Raw genomic sequence first — 19,067 nt, 5'->3', positions numbered from 1 at the left:
CTCTCTTATTCCATATGAATTTATTCAATTGACTTCCTACCATACCAGTTTTGCTGATTCTGTTGTCTATTTCTATATTTAATTTACCATCTTCAGTAAAAATCATGCCTAAATAGCTGAAATGTTTCACTTGTTCCACAGGTTCTCCATTCACAACACAGTTGACATTTTCAATGATTCTGCCTATTTTCATTGTCTTTGTCTTTTTATTGCTGACCTTCATACCATATTTATTACAACAGTTATTCAATTTAGTCAAGGAATCTTGCAGACCTAGCAGATTTATTGATACGTCTAACATCGTCCGCATAAAGCAAAGAGCTGACATTAACATCTTCAATTTTGATATCATGTTTAATACCACTTTCCTTCATAATGTGATCCATATAGATAATGAATAACAGAGGGGATAATGTACATCCTTGTCTCACACCAGATTTAACATTAACCCATCTTCCTGTACTTCCTTCAATTCTAACTGCTGACTTACAACTCAAATAAAGACTAAGTATTGCTCGATATAATGCCCCATTGACACCATATAACTGTTGCGTATTGAATAGCTTCTCTCTTGGCACCTTGTCATATGCCTTTTCCAAATCGACAAAACTTAAATACAGATCTTTGTTATATTCCCATGATTTCTCGACTATTTGTCGTAAAGTGAAGATCTTATCCTGACAGCCTCTTTTTGGCCTGAATCCAGCTTGTTCTTCACCAAGCTTTTCTTCCACAATTCTTCTCAACCATTTCTCAAGTATACTTGCATAGATCTTGCCAGGAATACTCAGTAGGGAAATACCTCTGTAATTCTCACATTGTTTTATTTCCCTTTTTATATATGGGTACAACGAGAGCTCTACTCCAATCATTGGGAATTCTTCCCTCTGTTCAGGCTTTCTGAACTATCCAGTGCAGCCACTGTAAGACTCTTATACCACCATACTTCAGCATTTCTGGTCGAATATCATCTACTCCTGCTGCCTTTCCACATTTCAAGCCTTTGATGGCTTTTTCTACTTCAAGTATGGATATGTATTCCTGATTGCATGCCTGTCAGTGTTTTTTACCACTGTGCTGTCATCACTGCTTGTTTCATTTAACAGTTTTTCAAAGTAATTACTCCATACTTCAAGGATATCTTTTTCTCCCATTTTCATGTCACCTTTATCATCTCTAACTCCTTTTACAGCACTCTTTCCTTCATTCCTAAGCTTCTTCAACAACCTCCAGAATATTTTGCCACCTTCTTGATATTTATTTTCTATATTCTTGCCAAAGTCCTCCCATGACTTTTGTTTAGCTAGTTTTACACAGTGTTTAGCATTCTTGCATTTGTCTCTGTATTCTCTAAGAGCACAAGCTGACTTATTTGACAGGAACTTTTGATATGCGATCTTCTTTTCTTTCACTGCCTCTTTAACTTCCTGTGTCCACCAGGGAGTTCTGATTTTTCTATCCTTACAGACAACCTCACCACATGCCTCTCTGGCAGAATCAATCAATGTTTTCTTCAGAGTTTGCCACTGAATCTCCAAGGTTTGATTCCTGTTCTCAAACTCTTTCATTTTTTCTTCAATAATGTTTGTGTATTTTAGTCTACAGTTCACATCTGAGAGCTGCTCAACTTTTATTCGCTTTAAAACTTTCTTACATGTTATTCTTTTCAATATGAAATTCAATTTTATCCTGCTCAAGACTAAATAGTTATCACTTCCAATTTCAAATTCTCTGTACACTCTGGTGTCCTGCACCAGGGAGAAAACATCACTATCAACAATAGCATAGTCAATGAGACTTTTCTTATTCCTTGCCTCTTCTCTCCATGTGAATTTGTGCACATTTTTATGTTGGAACATGGTGTTAGTAATAACCAGTCCATGTCCTGAGCAGAAATCCAACAGATATTTGCCATTATTATTAGCTTTGCTCTTTTCTCCAAATTTTCCCAAAATATTTTTGTATGTCTCACAATCATTTCCTACTCTGCTATTTAGATCCCCAACAAGGACCAACTTTTCCTTTTTCATTGTGTCAGTCGCTTTCTCTAGAGCCTCAAAAAATTCCTCCACTTCTACCTTAGTAGAACCTCCTGTGGGACCATAGGTACAAATAAGTCTCATTGTCCAGTTCCCCATTCTCATATTTGCCCACATTACTCTACTTGAGACTGACTACCATTCATGAAGATTAGCCTCGTATTTTGTGTTGAATGCTATGGCTACTCCTTCTTTTCCTTGATTGTCATTGCCCGAATATAACATTTTGTATTTATTGCTCAGAAAGATCTCACCAGTTTTTGTCTTTTTTGTTTCGGTCACCCCTATTATATCGATGTGGTACTTATCTAATTCCTCAGCTAGCTCCATTTCTTTGCCATTCAAGCTTCTTATGTTGATAGTATCGATCTTTAACTCTGGTGATGTTGAGTTGGGGTTTGTTTTTAGATTTGTTCCAGTAGCTGACTTTTCACTGTTCGCCCTGGTTCCCTGGCGAAAACAATGGGTGCCTTGTTTAACCGGGCGACGCCCCAGCCGGCATGATATTTTGTCATGTCGTACCGTCATTTTTTATTTTGGTTTAACCAATAAGAATACAATTTGGTCGGCTAAATCCCAAATTGCCAGCCCATCCTCGTTCGTTTAGTATCCAAGTAGATACCCAACATTGTGCACCACGAGAAGGTGAGGATTGGACATTAGGTCAGAAGCCTTGGTCAGTTCTCTGCATTCCTTTAAAGGCTATATGGAGGTCTCCTCTCAGTTATACAGCTTTGACCCTTAAGCACCCCTATCCTTATTTTTGATTATTAAATTCCATTAAATTGATGATAGTAACGAAGCAACGACAAGGTCCTATTGGTGATATGGAAAAGCTACTTGCATCATGCATAGAGGACCAAAAGCACATACCCCTTAGCACTGTGACTATAACCACTAAGGCACTAGGTCTCTTTAACATTTTGAAGAAGAAAGCAGAACTCGATTATGACTACAAATTCTATGCTTCTTCCAGTTGGTTCATGAGATTGAAGCAGCATTTTGCGCTGCATAATGTGAAAATGTTTCGGAATCTGCAAGTGCTGAGAAGGCTGCTAAAGAATTTGTGCAAAAATTGGATAAAATTATTATGGAGAAAAATTATTTGCCACAGCAAATATTTAATATGCATGAGATGTCCTTGTTTCCGAAAAAAAAATGCCCAAGCAGACATTCATCCACAAAAAGCTTTTTGTGGATGAATATCTACATTACTATTACATTAATGCCCGTATTACGATTCTGTTACGGTTAATGTGACTGGATATAAACTGAACCATTTGTGATATGGCACAGTGAGAATCCACGAATCTTCAAAGACATTTTGAAGATTAATTTTTTGTTTATTGCTTATTGCTCTTCTTCTTTTCATTATAAATTTGTTCACAGCAAGCAAACGCATCATGTACCTTCGTTATTAAGTAGCGCTCAACATTGGGGTCCATGTCTTCAGCCATTTTGAGAACATCGTTAACTGCAAAGATCATTTCTGCAAGACCCTTCACTGTAAATTGTTTAACTAACTCTTCCTGTTTCTCTTTTCCCTCTTCCTTTTCTCATTTTTCCTCTTCTGCAACAGTTGTTCCTCCAGTTCGACCAATTCTTTGTTAGTCAACTCTTCAGGGGCACTTCCTATGAGTTGAACTATGTCGTCATCATTTACCCCGAGATTCAGATTGTTTGCTAGGCTCACTATTAGAGACTTTCAAAATCATGCACAAACCTTTTTAATATCTTTTTCCATATGCCACTCATACATTGAGAGGTCACTTCGTCCCAAGCCACAGCAATATTTTTAATAGCATGATAAATATTGAATGTTTCCAGAATTGCATGAGAGTTTGGTCATTTCCTTCAGTAGCAAAAATGGCTTGTGAAAAAATTCTATGTAGATAATAAGCCTTCAACACTGCAAGAACTCCCTGATCCATCGGTTGGATCAATGAGGTAGTGTTTGGAGGGAGAAACATGACCTTGAACTTGGTGAAGATCACTGCTGTAAGGAGCATTATCTAGCATTAATAAAATTTTAAATTCTACATTTTCTTTCACATAACAGCTTTTTATTTCACTTGCATAGCAGTTGATTAAGGCATCCTCAAACAATTTTTGAGTCATCATCATCCACGACTTCTTATTGCTCTCCTAATGTTTTTGAAGATTCGTGGATTCTCACTGTGCCATATCACAAATGGTTTCAGTTTATATCCAGTCACATTAACTGTAACAGAATCGTAATATAATACAGCCATTAAGAGCTTTGAAATTAATTATAGATTTTAGCTTTTTGTGGATGAATGTCCCATCGGACATTTTTTTTCCAAACAAGGACATCTCATGCATATTAAATATTTGCTGTGGCAAATAATTTTTCTCCATAACAATTTTATCCAGTTTTTCCACAAATTCTTTAGCAGCCTTCTCAGCACGTCCAGATTCCCAAACATTTTCACATTATGCAGCGCAAAACGCTGCTCGAATCTCATGAACCAACCAGAAGCACATTGGACATTTTCATCAAAAAACAAAGGTTACACCAGAAGATCCACAGCCTAATCGTTTACATAGGGAAAGTAATAAAGATGTGATTGTGGAGGAAGATTTTGGTGATTTTTTTTTTTAATTCTCCTATTTTGTAGTGGCAGTAACACAGTACAGTTTTATAATAAGGTTTAAAAATTAAAATGACAGTATACTTATTACGATTAAGTCCCTAACCTGTATAATTCTGCTGATTTAATGTATCGACTTACGTCCTGCCGGATGGAACGGAACCTGGACGTAAGTCGAGGAATGATTGTGTTTTTAATAATTGGTCTGCAAGCATTTAATTCAGAGAAAATAGTGGGCAAAAAAATTACTTAAGTATTTATCATTTATCCATTCATCATTAAACCTTCTTCCTTCATCCAATTTTACATTTTCTTGAACTATTCTTGAAATTATTTTAACAAATGTATATCCTCTGAAAATAATAGTTGATGTCATTGAATTATTGAATTATATTAAAAGACAGATCAGAATGCATGACTGCAAAAGTGCTCCCAAATCTCGGTTGTCGTCGAATGAAGTCGCCTTTGTTATCCCGACTCATGATGACTCGTGCCAAGTTGCACGGCGATATTACAAAATATAGGTATAAAAAGCCTCATATTATAAAATGTATTATTTAAATAATTCAACATACGGGACACATACCATGTAACTTTGGTCATCCTTTTATGGGCTGCATGCGGCCCATGGGCCGCCAATTGCCAAAACCTGCTTTATGCAAACCAGATATCTCTACCAAGTGTGCCAAAATAATCAATAACAAACCAATAAAAATTAGATCAGATTTTGTAAATGTCAAAAGTAAAAAAGTGAAACACTTTTCCAATGGCAGTTGTTTCTTAAAATAAATACTACCATTCCAAAAGTGTTTTGTCAATCCTTGCTTCCTTCCCTGTATACATAATAGTTCTCCTACAGTAATAATAATAAAGACAAAGTTAGTTTTCTGGCTTATCCTTCTTAGATTCTTACATAGATGACTCAGGAAAATTGTCTCTTACGGTACCAAATTCATCTTTTCAGATGTTTCAGTGAAACATCTGAAAAATCTTAGTCACTCGGTGCATCAGAAAAGCCTTCCACTCTGATATTATCACAAAACATGCTCCAGAGCTCATCTGATATTTGATATCCCTTTTTGTATTTTCTTGTTTTATTGATATGCAACAAATTTGAAATGAGCCCATATCTAGGTTATCTCGAAAAGAAAAAAAAAGAAGGGTAGGGCAGCCAATCTGTTCTATCCAACTGCTAACTTATTGCTCTTATGTAGATTTCACCAAGCTTCAACAGGACATCTTGTTTATAACATGATAGGTATGGAATGTTTTGGAGAAACCTAAGTTCTTGATATTTACTACTACTACTAATATTATTATTATTATTATTGGACAGGCACCTCCATAGAGTCCTAAGACTCATTGTAGAAGGTCCAACTATCAACACAATATCTGTTGTACCTCTCCTCGAAAGACAAAGCACTCACAACTGACTTAGACAATCTACTCCATTCATTCACCACTCTCCAAGCGAAAAATCTTGTTTTCACGCCCTTACTAACTACACTCTTACCCAATTTACAGTGATCACCTCTTGTTCTGCCCCTCTAGCCAAGTGCCGAAACATTTCCCCTGCATCAATCCTATAAAAGCATCTATGTAACTTAAATGTTTCTATTATATACCTCCTCTTTTTTTTTCACTTATCAATCAACTTTTGCCATACCATCAACTTATCCTCATAGGGAACATTCTACAGACTGCTCACTCTTGGTCACGTGGTTGTATATCAAGGTTTTATAAAGAGAAATGATAACTCCCTTATCTCTACTTGTTAGTGTGTTCTTCAATAACCAAGTAATCCTGTGAGCCAACCTGGCTACTTTAGCAATATGACCTCTAAATTTCAACTTTCTATCTATCTACTATTACCTCCAAATCCTTGGCTTCATCAATTTTCTGGAGTACATTTTTCTCAATGTGATACATGTAATCTTTGTATCCCAAAATGCATAACTTTACACTTTTCCACATTACATTTCCACATTAATGATATCCATTATGTTTTGCCGATACAGTCAGCCTATTTAAATCATTATTATTGGGCAGGCACCTCCATAGAGTCCTAAGACTTATTGTAGGAGGTCCAACTCCATTCTGCAAGCTCACTACATCACCTTGATTATCCTACCCACCTTTGCATCATCAGCAAGCAACAAATATCTCCCTTAAAATTATTTCCTATATCATTTATGTGCAAATTAAAAAATTGTGGCCCAAGCACAGAGCCTTTGGGGCACATCATTAGTCACCTGCTGTCACCTAGATTCTTCTCTTCCATATACTGCTTTTTTGGTATCTCTCCATCAGCTACCCTTTTATCTATATCACCAGTTTCATATCCATTCCCATTTGTTGTAGTTTGCGAGTTTCATGTAGTATCCTTCCAAATGCTTTTACAAAATCAAGCAGTATCATCGTGTAGGCATTCCCTTTATCCAACTGAGCTGTCACTCTGTTATAAACTTTTTATAATAAAAGTTAGTAGATTGCTAAGCACAACCAACACTTCACAAGGCCATGCTGTCCCTCATAGAGTATCGTATTCTTATCCATCTATTTCCAAATTCTCTTTTTGACCAACTTTTCCAGTATACTTTTATCTTCATTCTTGAGATACTAATTGGTCAATAATTTGCTACCCCAAACTTAGATCTTCCTTTATGCAAAGGAATTTTTTGCCTTCTTTACACTCTGTTGTGATTTTGCCAGAGGTGACACTTAAATTAAACAACCCAGTCAAGGACATTGCTAGTTCCCTTACACATTCTCATAAAAACTGTATAACTGGAAACTGTATAAAGAGGGTGTGAGTAGGGGAGTGAGAGGCAAGTGTTTTTCGTGCAGAGTTGTGAATGATTGGAATGCCTTGCCTGAGAGTGTGGTGTCTGCAAGGAGTTTTAGTGTGTTTAAGACACGGTATGATGAGATGTGTGTATGTGTGTGTGATGAAAGGACCTCCCAGATGAGTCTTTGACTCCATGAGGTCTTGGGTTAATAATAATAATAATTATAATAAAACTTGAGCTGATATCTCATCTAATCCCACAGCCATATTTGCATTCAGATTCTGCATATTCAGATTCTGTGGGTTCAAATCTCACCTTAGGCATGGATGCTTGTGATCGTCTTTAGGTGGGAGATGAATTTCTTCACCTAGGGTGAGACCACTGCCCTCTTAAATTTTTCTAGAGGCCACATTTAGTCTCTAGAATAGGATTTCCAGATATGTCAAAAAAAAGTAATTAAAAATTCAAAAAAAAATATATAAAATTGATAAAAATAGGGGAAAAAATCCTTAGCCTACCCATGGTGCAAATAAAGGTTTCCAAATAACCTTTTGGGTGGAAGCAACATAAAAAAAAGTACTGCGAATTCTTCAACCTCTGTTCTTACATCAGTTCCTGTCACTTTTGTCATAACAATATCTTCACTTGGGTGATATACCTTTGCAAAATGATCACACAGTAGCTCAACAATTTCATCTGCCTCCATTACTACTCTGTCATCTGTACTCATTCAAGTTATCCTTCCATAGTTGTTCTTCCTTCTACTTGTCACAATTGGAAAAAATTCTTTGGGATTTCCTTTTGCCTATTTGGCTAAATTTTTCTGAAATCTGATTTTGCCTTCCTTATCATACTGGTCACCTTTCTTTCCTGATCCTTTTATTGTTCAGAAGTTAGCTGGTCACCTTTCTCCTTATATAACCCTTTACACATTTTCTTTGTTTGTTTGCAGCTCATGCTTAATGATACTATATGCATCCATCTAACTTCAACTCAATTTACCCTGCTCACCTTGGGTATACAGTGCGATATTGCTTCCTCCAGATACCAGAATTTTTTATCCTTGTCTTTCCCCCATGCACTATGAATATCCTTCCCTTGCAGATTTTTATGCTATGGTATCGCTTCAAGTTGCCTCCTAAGTGCATCATAATCATCTGCCTTGTATTTCCACATATTTCCATTCCTAATTGGGATTTCCACATATTTTGCTACCTCCCAAGTCAAGACCACATCATCACTTTCCCCAGTCAGAGGCAATTAGCCACCTTAGTTATGGACAGGTCTTCTCTATCTATAACGAGATCCAACACTCTCATACCCCAGGTCCCCTCCATCACATTCTGCTTCAAGCAATTATCTCTCAGTAAGTGTATAAATTCCATTTCCTTCTTGCCATGTAATCTTTCCCCAGTCTATGTCTCTGAAGTTGAATTCCCCCATAATACTGTATTTACTCGAATATAACTCCACTTTTTCCCCAAAATTAAAGCCAAAAAATTGTGGTGTGAGATATATGCGGGAATTTTCGGAAACTAAAGTTTTCAGGAAAAAACTGAAAATGGGTATGACTTACCAAGAATCTCCTATTTGCTATCGCTGCCAGCCTGGCTGGCCGAGTGGTTAGCATATCCACTCTCCCGCCAAAAAGGCTGCAGGTTCAAATCCTGCCGTGGACATGGATGTTTGTGATTGTCTGTGGAAATACTAGTGGTGGTGGTGGTGATCGGCAGTAGATGGCGTTGGTGTAGTTGTGGTCAGTTGGTAGAGACAGAGTTGTAGAGCAGGTGCCCTCCCTCGATCAGTCTATGGACTCCCTGGAGATGTCAAATAATAATAATACGTCTGGCTTTGAGAGCAATTTCCATGTGTGCATCATCAGCCATCTACCCAAACAGCGTCATCTTCTTTCCCATTATTTCAAGCAAAAATTACCATAATTTACAAGACTTCAGATACATAATGAACAATCCTTCACGAATGACTAATGAGAAGTGAAAGCAAAGTGCAAAACAGACAGCGATGGTAGGCCAGTAGAGATAGTGCAGCTATGAAGATGTGCATATGATTGGTGTTGTATCAGCAAATGGTTGCATGACCCAACGGCAAAATCAAGCCGACAATTGTTGAGTTGAAATGCTAATTCTCTTCAACTGAATTTCATAATATCTAAAACTGCCATAACAACATTCATTATATATTTCTTAGTTTTAACATGTTCACAACAGGGTGGTGTTTTGCCTGTTTATTGTTCCGATGAAACTTCTCATTACCGTTTGTGTACCATTCTGCATTGCGTGGGCAGACTCAACTCACACAAAGTTTCAACGTTTTGGTTGAATTTTATTGCTGCCTGTTTGTGTGCCGCTTTTGTGTCGAGCTGGTGGGCTGATTCACACATACATTATATGGCATGTTTCAATTCTTGGTAGAATTTGATTTGAAGTTAGATCTGTCTTAATGTCATTGAAAATTTCAAATGCAATGAAACAAACAAACACCTATTTCATGTAATTGAAAAATTTGACCATAGTATTTAGTTAGATACTGTGTTTGAAGGTGCAACGTGTGGTTTTGCTTGAGTCTATATAGCATAGTTTCTGTGGGAGGGGGACATGCGATTCATTAGTTAGTGCTGTTTTTATGCCAGTTGTCTCTAATTGCAATATTTGTTGAGAAATATATTACACAGACTACAAATATCTCTATTCAGTGATACAATAAAACTACTTGTTTTTCTTGTATCTACAGTATAGTGGCTGTTGTGGCAGGGTGTTGTTTACTGCGGGAGCAAGTTACTATTACTCCGACGTGAACATCTTTAAACTGTTTTGTGTGTGTGTGAGGTATATGTGAAAATTTTTAATTTCTTTTTTCATAAAGTAAAATCAGGGGTGCGAGATATAAGCGAGGGCGAGTTATATTCAAGTAAATACGGTAATTACTCAATTTGCACGCATTATAAAAATCTGCTGATGCGTGACTTCCGCATCATCCTTTGCACCCTCTGGCCTATAGGAGCAACAAAGTTTATATTTTGTCATATATTTTGATTGACTCAAAAGCATTGCCATCTGCACCACTGACTTCCAATTTTTTAGGCTGCAATTCATCTGTTATCATCAGCAGTACCCCACCCCTTCTCTCTACTTTATCTTCTCTGGTTAGGTCTAAATAATTTTTAAATATCTAGAGCAAGCGCCTATCTCTCCTGTTTTCATTGGGCATTCAAATTTCTTTTTAGTTGTCTAACTGAGAATAGATGGTATATTTTATCCTCTGCTGCATTTTCAAATAATGTAGAAGTTCCTGAAGGTTCTATTCCCTCCTTAGCATTTCACTCTTTCATCAGTTATTTTCTCTCACTGTCTTCAAATCCAATTAAATATTTTGCTAAAGCAATACCCTGCACTCCTTCTCATATCAGGAATTTTGCATTATACAAACCAGTGAAGTCCCAAGACAGCTAACATCTTGTAGCTGATCTCTGTACCATTCTACAAAAGAGGTTAGAGTCAATTTTAGCCTTCTTAAAACTGAATCTGTCTTATTTCCCTCAAAAACCTTCTCTTCACCTAATTGTACTTTTAATATTATTATTATTATTATTATTATTAAACAAGACCTCATGGAGTCAAAGACTCATCTAGGAGGTCCTTTTATCTCACACACATCTCATCATACCGTGTCTTAAACACATTCAAACTCCTTGCAGACACTACACTCTCAGGCAAGGCATTCCAATCCACTCACAACTCTGCACGAAAAAAACCTGCCTCTCACTCCCCTACTCACACCCTCTTTATACAGTTTCCAGGGATGACCTCTGGTTCTCCCCTGATCTCCCACTCTGTAGAACTTCTCCACCATTGATCCTATAACAACCCCTTACCAACTTGTAGGTCTCTATCATATCTCCCCTCTTCCTTCTCTCTACTAGACTCTGCAAATTACATCTTTTCAATCTTTCCTCATACTCGACATTCTAGAGGTCAGAAATTATTCCTGCTTATTATCGTATACCCATCTTTCCAGCATCTTCAAATCCTTCTGAAGAGTGACTACATCAGAACCATTTCTGATAATTCTGCTAGTTGTGCATCATCTGCAGGCAACTCTATGTCCCTCCCACAACCATTCAAAATATCATTAACATAAAAAATTAATAGAAATAGCACAGGAGTCCTTTCCTAGAGCACAGAAATACTCTCTCTTTCTCACTGTTCATTTTCTATATACTTTCATGAAAAATGTTCTTTTGAACTCATATCCATCCATTTCAAATGAACGACCTATGATGATTTACACTTATTTGATATTTGTTGGTACTGTTCTATGGACTACTTACCAGCATCGATATTTTCTGAACAACTGCAATTTCAATTATTCAAGAAGAATATTAAAATAAGTTACTTCCCTCAATATATATGGTATGTCCTCACTTAAGATGCACTTGCTCACTTTGGAATAACAATCATTGAAGATTTATTTCTCTTGACTTAAACTTATCACATCTCTAGTATATCTGCCTCAAAAACAAAAAAAAATCTGGGATGGCCTCATTTATTCCTGACAGTGCTGTTCTTATCTAAATAGCTGCTAATCCTCTGTAAATCTTAGATCCAGTCAGCAAAAAAAATATCACTTTCATTTTAGAGGAGGTATCCCATAAACATCCTTAAAAAGTCCTAGATGACATTCAATAGAAAATTAACAGTTCATTCTTACTGATTGAGTCCTTTCCTAGAGCACAGAAATACTCTTCTCTCTGTTCATTTTCTATATACTTTCATGAAAAATGTTCTTTTGAACTCATATCCATCCATTTCAAATGAACAACCTCTGATGATTTACACTTATTTGATATTTGTTGGTACTGTTCTATGGACTACTTACCAGCATTGATATTTTCTGAACAACTGCAATTTCAATTATTCAAGAAGAATATTAAAATAAGTTACTTCCCTCTCCCTAACCCTTGGCTGCCTACAGTATCAGGGTACTGTAAGCACTCAAGAAAATTTTTTAGAAACATTAAATGTCAGCTTTACATTTCTTGTGTATTAATAGCTTTGAGTTTCTTTACTTTGCAAATATAAATATTAGATATTTAATATGCTATTTAAAAGTATAAGGGATTCATACTTTTAATTATGACAAAATTTTATGATATAGTTCATTGTAAGTTAATTGTATAGTTTGCATATAAATTATTTCTTGGAATTACAGATACAAAAAACTGCAAAGAGTGTCCAAAAATTCTTGAAGAATTAGAAAGAATAGACGATGATGCAGAAAAATTTGGAGTTGCTTTTGTTAAAAACAGTGAAAAGTCAACAGCAAAGAAATATGGTGTCACATCATTCCCAGCTCTTATGTACTTTAGAAATAAACAACCCGCAATATTTGATGGTGAGTTGTTTTCTTTTGCTAGTTCTTTGTCATTCTTCTCTCTTTTATGTTATTAACAGAGTTCATAATTCAAAAATTATTAGTTCTGATTTATTTAAAATATGCTGTTGATAAAGGAAGATACTTCTTGGTATATTTATTTAATAGATATTTATTTTACACCAAATGACTTTAATAATATGCTGGTGGATTTCATTGGAAATTGGCTGTCTGACAGATTTCAGAGTTATTTATTTAGAACAGTATCAAGGATAATGGATGAGACTCACTTCCTGTGCTATTTCTGTTAATTTTTTATGTTAATGATATTTTGAATGGTTGTGGGAGGGACATAGAGTTGCCTGCAGATGATGCACAACTAGGAGAATTATCAGAAATGGTTCTGATGTAGTCACTCTTCAGAAGGATTTGAAGATGCTGGAAAGATAGTATACGAGTAGGGATAGCAGTTTAATGTTATTTAGCATAAGGTTTTAAATTTTGGGATTAAGAGGTTAATGATGGTGTATTTTATTGGTGGAATTATACTGAAGGAGGTGGAGGAAACAAAGGATTCTGGGGTTGATTGACAGGGAGTTGAAGTTCAAGGGACATACTGAATATCAGTAGGAGTGAGACTGTCCAGCAGAGATAAGGTTGTGGTAGTTCCATTGTATAGAGCCTTGATTTACATCATATCTGGACTACTGTGGACAGATCTGGTTGCTTGAATTCAAAATGGTTGCAAAAATTTACAATGGTGAATAAGAAGGATAGTATCATGATTTTGGAATGTCATCTGTGATGACCGATGGAGGATATATAATCTTCAAGAGTTTAGTAGATAGGAAGAGAACAAGTGATATCATTGAGAGTTGCTTATCAAATAGACATTGAAGAGATTTTCTGAATGGTAGAACACAAATAAACAGCAAGAAGCATGGGGAGAAGCATCCTTGGAGATAGTACAAGGGAGTAGGTTTGTACAGACTGCATAAGGCAGGAGTGAAAGGTGCATGGAATACATTGTCTGTGCTTTCACTGTCATCTTAGAAAATATGTTCTTAAGGTGAAATATAATGGAATTTGAGATGTAGAGTGACCTCCTATAATGAATTTCTTTATTCCATGAAGATTCCATGTGATGATTCATAATAGTATATTTCGTTTTAAATTAAATTAAATTTAAATTTAATATTTTACTTGTTTAATTATATAGATAAATTGTGGATATTTAAGGTGGATGGAAAGAGGGTGTGTGTGCAAAGTGTGACCTGAATGAGCATTTGATAAGTGCTAATATGTTGATAACTGAAAGTGTTATTAGCGAGAATGCCGTGAGGAGGATAGTGCTCGTCTAATAGAAAAGGACAGTGTAAAAGAGCAGTGAAAAAATGTTAAAAAAGGTTTGAAAAGAGAATGAGTGATCTGAGAAACTTAACAATCGATGGTAAGAAGATGAAAGTGATGTGACTGTAGCGGAAGTTACAAAACAAAGTATAGTTGTAATCAACAAAACAAAATGTAGTTAAAGATATGGTGGCGAACAGCTTTAACTGTGAACAAGCATGCATGACGCAGGGTTCAAAAATTTGAAAATTCGAAAGGATGAATGAGAGCAAAAGTGCGACACAAGGTTCGAAAGTTCAAAAATTCGAAAGAATCAATAAGAGCGAAAGTGTGATGCATGGTTCGAAAATTCGAAAAAATGAAATGACAGCAAAAATGTGATGTAAGATTTGAAAGATCAATTGGTTAAGATGAGGCAAGAGATGAAATGGATGTGGAATGAAGTTAAGAGAATTAGAGATATGTATGGAAGAATGAAAATGATAAAAACAAATAATGTTGGTATAAAAGAGGTAACGAAAGACCTGCGAGTGGTGTTGTATGGTGATTCAGTTATTAAAGGTGTGCTGGATGAGAGGATGCATAAAATATGTTTTACTGGAGGTAGAATGAATAGAGTGATTTAGGTATTGGATATGAGAAGTAAGCGAGCAAAAGAGTTGGTAGTTGTAACAGGTACAAATGACTTGATTGCAAACAAAGAACATGTCAGATTAGATTTCAGGAGGTTGTTGAGACGGATAAAAGAGAATAGTGCCATAGGAAAGATAGTAAGCATTTTGCTCAGGTATGACAGTGGTTAGATGAAATGGAGAGTAAGGATTATGAATGATATGTTAGCAGAAATGTGTGAGGAGAAAGGAGTGCAGTTTGTTAATGTGTGCAATGAGTTTGAAGGATGAAGTGAACTGTATAGGAGCAATGGACTGCACTTGAGTGGTTTTGGTGTGATTTGCTTTGAGAGACTGCTGCTGGAAGGTAGAGAAGTGAGTGTAGAAAATGAATCTGATAAAGTGGTAAGCGATGTGGAAGAACGGGAGAGTAAGACAGGAGAGATTGAAGAGGTGGTTGTGAATGAAGAAGTGAGTGGCATGAGTATAAAGAATGAGAGAACAGGTGTGCAAGACAGACAGGAAAATGGGGGGGGGTCAGAGTGGACAGAGGAACACAGCTTGAGAAAGGTAGATGATTCGAGAGGATGTGAATGCATGTGTAGACAAAAAGGGAAGGAGATGACCTGGGATCGAGGGAAAACACTTGGAACTGAAGAAGGTTCGAAGATGAATAAGGAGAAAAGAAATGGTTTGAGTTAAGCATGGAGAGGTCACATCAAATAAGTGGTATCAGTAGAACTAGCTATACATCCAGGAATAAGCTGCTGTGTTTGTATACAAATGCTAGAAGTGTAAGAAACAAGGCAAACAAAATGGTTGCATTAATTGAGTCTGTTCACCCAAAAATTGTTGGAATAAGTGAGAAATGGTTGGATGAGGATGACATCCATAGAGATGGAAGGGTACGATGTATTTCATGAGGATAGAAAGGATAAAAAGAGAGGGGGAGTGCCATTTATGATAGAGAAAGATTTATTTGCATACAAAGTAGAGATGCAAGAGAGAAATAGTGCCAGTGGTTTTGAGGCAGTATGGTGTGTGTGAGATAGAGGTGAATAGAATGGACTGAACTGAATGTTGTTATAGACCCAGTAATATGGATGGTAGTGACTATGAAATGTACAGGGTGTCCCAAAATTCATGCAAGATTTAAATTTAGTGCCATTTGTGCAGTAAAGTGTTGCCAACGAGAAAAAAAAGACAGCGTGACAGCTGACAGTTCAGGGTTATTAAAAATGGAGCACTACACGAAAGAACAACGCATCTTCATTGTTGAGCAATATTTTAAAAATAATGAAGGTTTGGCAGCTACAGTTCGCAATCTTCTTACAAAATATGGTCAGAATAGTGATTTAACTTTATCAACTGTGAAAAGATTAATTAAAAAATTCAAAGAAACTGGATCAATTAGTGATCTTATACTCTGGCCATCCTTCAACAAGTCGTTCAACAGAAAACATCAAAGCTGTTCGTGAGAGTGTTGCTGAGAGTCCAGGAACATCAATTCAGCACTGTGGTCTTGAATTGGGCATTTTGAGAAGATCTCTACAGCATATTCTCACGAAAGATTTGCATCTTTATGCTTACAAAGTTCAATTTACTCAAGAACTGAAGCCTAGCGAAGAGAGTTCGTTGAATGGATTATGGAACAACAACAAGTGGATGCTTAATTTTCGAACAAAATCATCTTCAGCGATGAGGCTCATTTTCATCTTGATGGCTTCGTTAATCGACAAAATTGTCACATTTGGGGTTCAGAAAATCCATGAGTGATTGTTGAGAAGCAAATGAATCCACAACGTGTCACTGTTTGGTGCGGATTTTGGGCTGGAGGCATCATCGGTCCATTCTTCTTCGAAAATGCGGCTGGTAAGGCAATAACAGTTAATGGTGCTCGCTATCGCGACATGATAATCCAGTTTTTTGTGCCTAAATTGCAAGATATGGATGTGGACGACATGTGGTTTCAACAAGACGGTGCCACATGCCATACAGCCCGAGAAACAATTCAATTACTGCATGAGTCATTTCCTGGTCGTGTAATTTCCCATTTTGGTGATCAGAATTGGCTACCCACGCCTTGAAGGAGGAGAAAATTGAGCGCTGTATCAACGAAATTTAGCCACATTTATGCAAAACGGTCATGGAAAATTTTGACAAAAGAGTGCGTATGTGTCAGCAAAGCCGTGGAGGCCATTTACCCGATATGCTATTCCATACATAACCCTATACTGTATACTTTATGAATCAATAAGAAATTACAATTTTAAATTAAAAACCTGTGTTTTCTATCAAAATTACTTCTTGCATGAATTTTGGAACACCCTGTATAATCAAATTAGCCAAGCAAATAAGAAAAGGGTAATTATTATGGGTGATTTTAACTATGGCAATATAGACTGGGATAATGAGATAGCAACTGGAAGTAAGGTAACTGAGTTTCTTGAGTTCTTGAGTTACATCATTATTAACTTCTTATTGACAGTTTTCCTCCAAATTAATTTCTTATCTATCAAGACTTCAGTATTATCAGCCTTTTTTTTTTTTTCTGTCTTCTAAGGCACGTTTTACTGTATCAGTTGACCTGGTTCTTTTTCCTGTCAGTTCTGCCAAAGAACACTTGTTTTGTTAATTTTTCCTCTCCCCTTTTTAAGTGACCATATTGTATCATATTAAAAATGCTGGGATTAGAATTTTTAATATGATATTGCCATTGAAGCCATATGTTCACTCCCCTAATCTTTTCCACAACTCTCATATCTGTGGTCTCCAGTCTTTAGTCAAGTGTTTTATTTCTAACCCAGCCTCTCAGACCCATAAGTTAAAATTGGTTTAAACACTGTCTTATATACAGATGATTTAGTATTTTGACTAATTTCTTCTTTATATCATATAAATTTATTCATTTGACTTCCTACATACCAGCTGTACTTATTCTATTGTCTATTTCCATATTTAATTTGTCATTTTCACAAAAAATTGTGCCAAAGTAGTTGAAATGTTTTACTTGTATAGATTCTCTTATCAGGATACACTTGATATTTTCAATGTTTCTGCCTTTTTTCTCTTGTCTTTGTCTTTTTTTTTTTTTTTTTTTAAATCAAGAGATGATTTGTAAATGATGTCAAAATTCAGTGCCATTCCATTTATTTCGCAAATCATGTTGCAATTGTTTAAAGAATTATTTTTGCAAAAAGCTCTGCCATTGTTATTCATTCAGACTTTTGGCTAAGATTTAGTGTAGGACATTCTGCTGCCTTGTCAATAATTCTTAGGTTAGGAAAACATGTATTTAACTTGAGGTGGAAGATGAATTTAGGTAGGAGATGAAATTTATTACTCGGTGTGAAGCCACTATCCTGCTTAATGAAGGTCTGAAGTGGCTTAGAAAAGTGCCATGTTTGGTCCTTAGACCAAATTTCAGACCCACGGCACTAAAAAATACAAAAAAATAAACATAAAAATTTAATAAGAATAGCAAAAATATTCCTAATTCACCGATTGTATATTTGTACAATCGGTGAATTAAGAATTTTTTTTTTTTTTCTTGTAGATTTACAAGAAAACTTTTTGTGGTTGATAGCCACATAAAAAACAAAGCTGTTGTCTTTCTTTGGACTCTTTTTATACAATTTTCTCATCATAACCTTTAAAATTAGGCAACGAAAATTGTACTAAATAGACCAAATGTAATCATTAACTCAGTAGGTCAAATACTTATTTCAACATTTTTAATGTCCTACTGATTATTGCAATGTGTTGTCCTGATGATCCTGTATTCTTGCTCTGAACTTCAAGTTCTTATCAACTGTTATCATAGATCCTAAGGTTTTTCTTCTTGTAATATAGATTGAATATTTATTTGCACTCATAAATATTACATTCAATATACATCATATACCAATTTTACTAATATCTTTTGCAGTAATGATTATTAGGCACATGTATTCACAAGAATAAAGAATAAATTTTATTATTGCAAATATTTCGGCCAGAAATTAATGGGCCATTATCAGTACATCAGCATAATCACAAGGTGAAGCTAGAACATAGGGTGTTAATCCTATTTACACTGCTGCCATCATACCAGTGGTTACAAAATAAAATAAGATTGCAACTAAAGCTAAAACTAAAATTAAAATAATTTTGAAATACAAAGAATAAAATTTAGATAAAGAAAATTGTTGAATGGCACAGCATTATATTTAAAAAAAAGTGGACGGGATTGAAGGGAAGCATGCTATTGTTTGCCATTTACAAGGATGAGACTCC

At 35.8% G+C, this 19,067-nt stretch overlaps 1 protein-coding gene across 1 annotated transcript in view; it reads left to right on the top strand.

Annotated features, from left to right (window-relative positions):
* LOC150096202 (uncharacterized) overlaps positions 1-19,067 on the top strand; it is an 881,296-nt gene that overhangs the window by 168,848 nt on the left and 693,381 nt on the right. The window contains exon 3 of the mRNA XM_090409004.1: positions 12,670-12,852. Within this exon, the coding sequence (XP_090265130.1) occupies positions 12,670-12,852 (183 nt within the window). The remainder of the gene's footprint in view (positions 1-12,669; positions 12,853-19,067) is intronic.

Source organism: Typopeltis vanoorti, chromosome 19 (assembly GCF_054136105.1).
Source record: "Typopeltis vanoorti isolate ZY-2024b chromosome 19, IOZ_Tvanoo_1.0, whole genome shotgun sequence".
NCBI lineage: Eukaryota > Metazoa > Arthropoda > Arachnida > Uropygi > Thelyphonidae > Typopeltis > Typopeltis vanoorti.
This window is presented reverse-complemented; position numbering and strand designations above follow the sequence as displayed.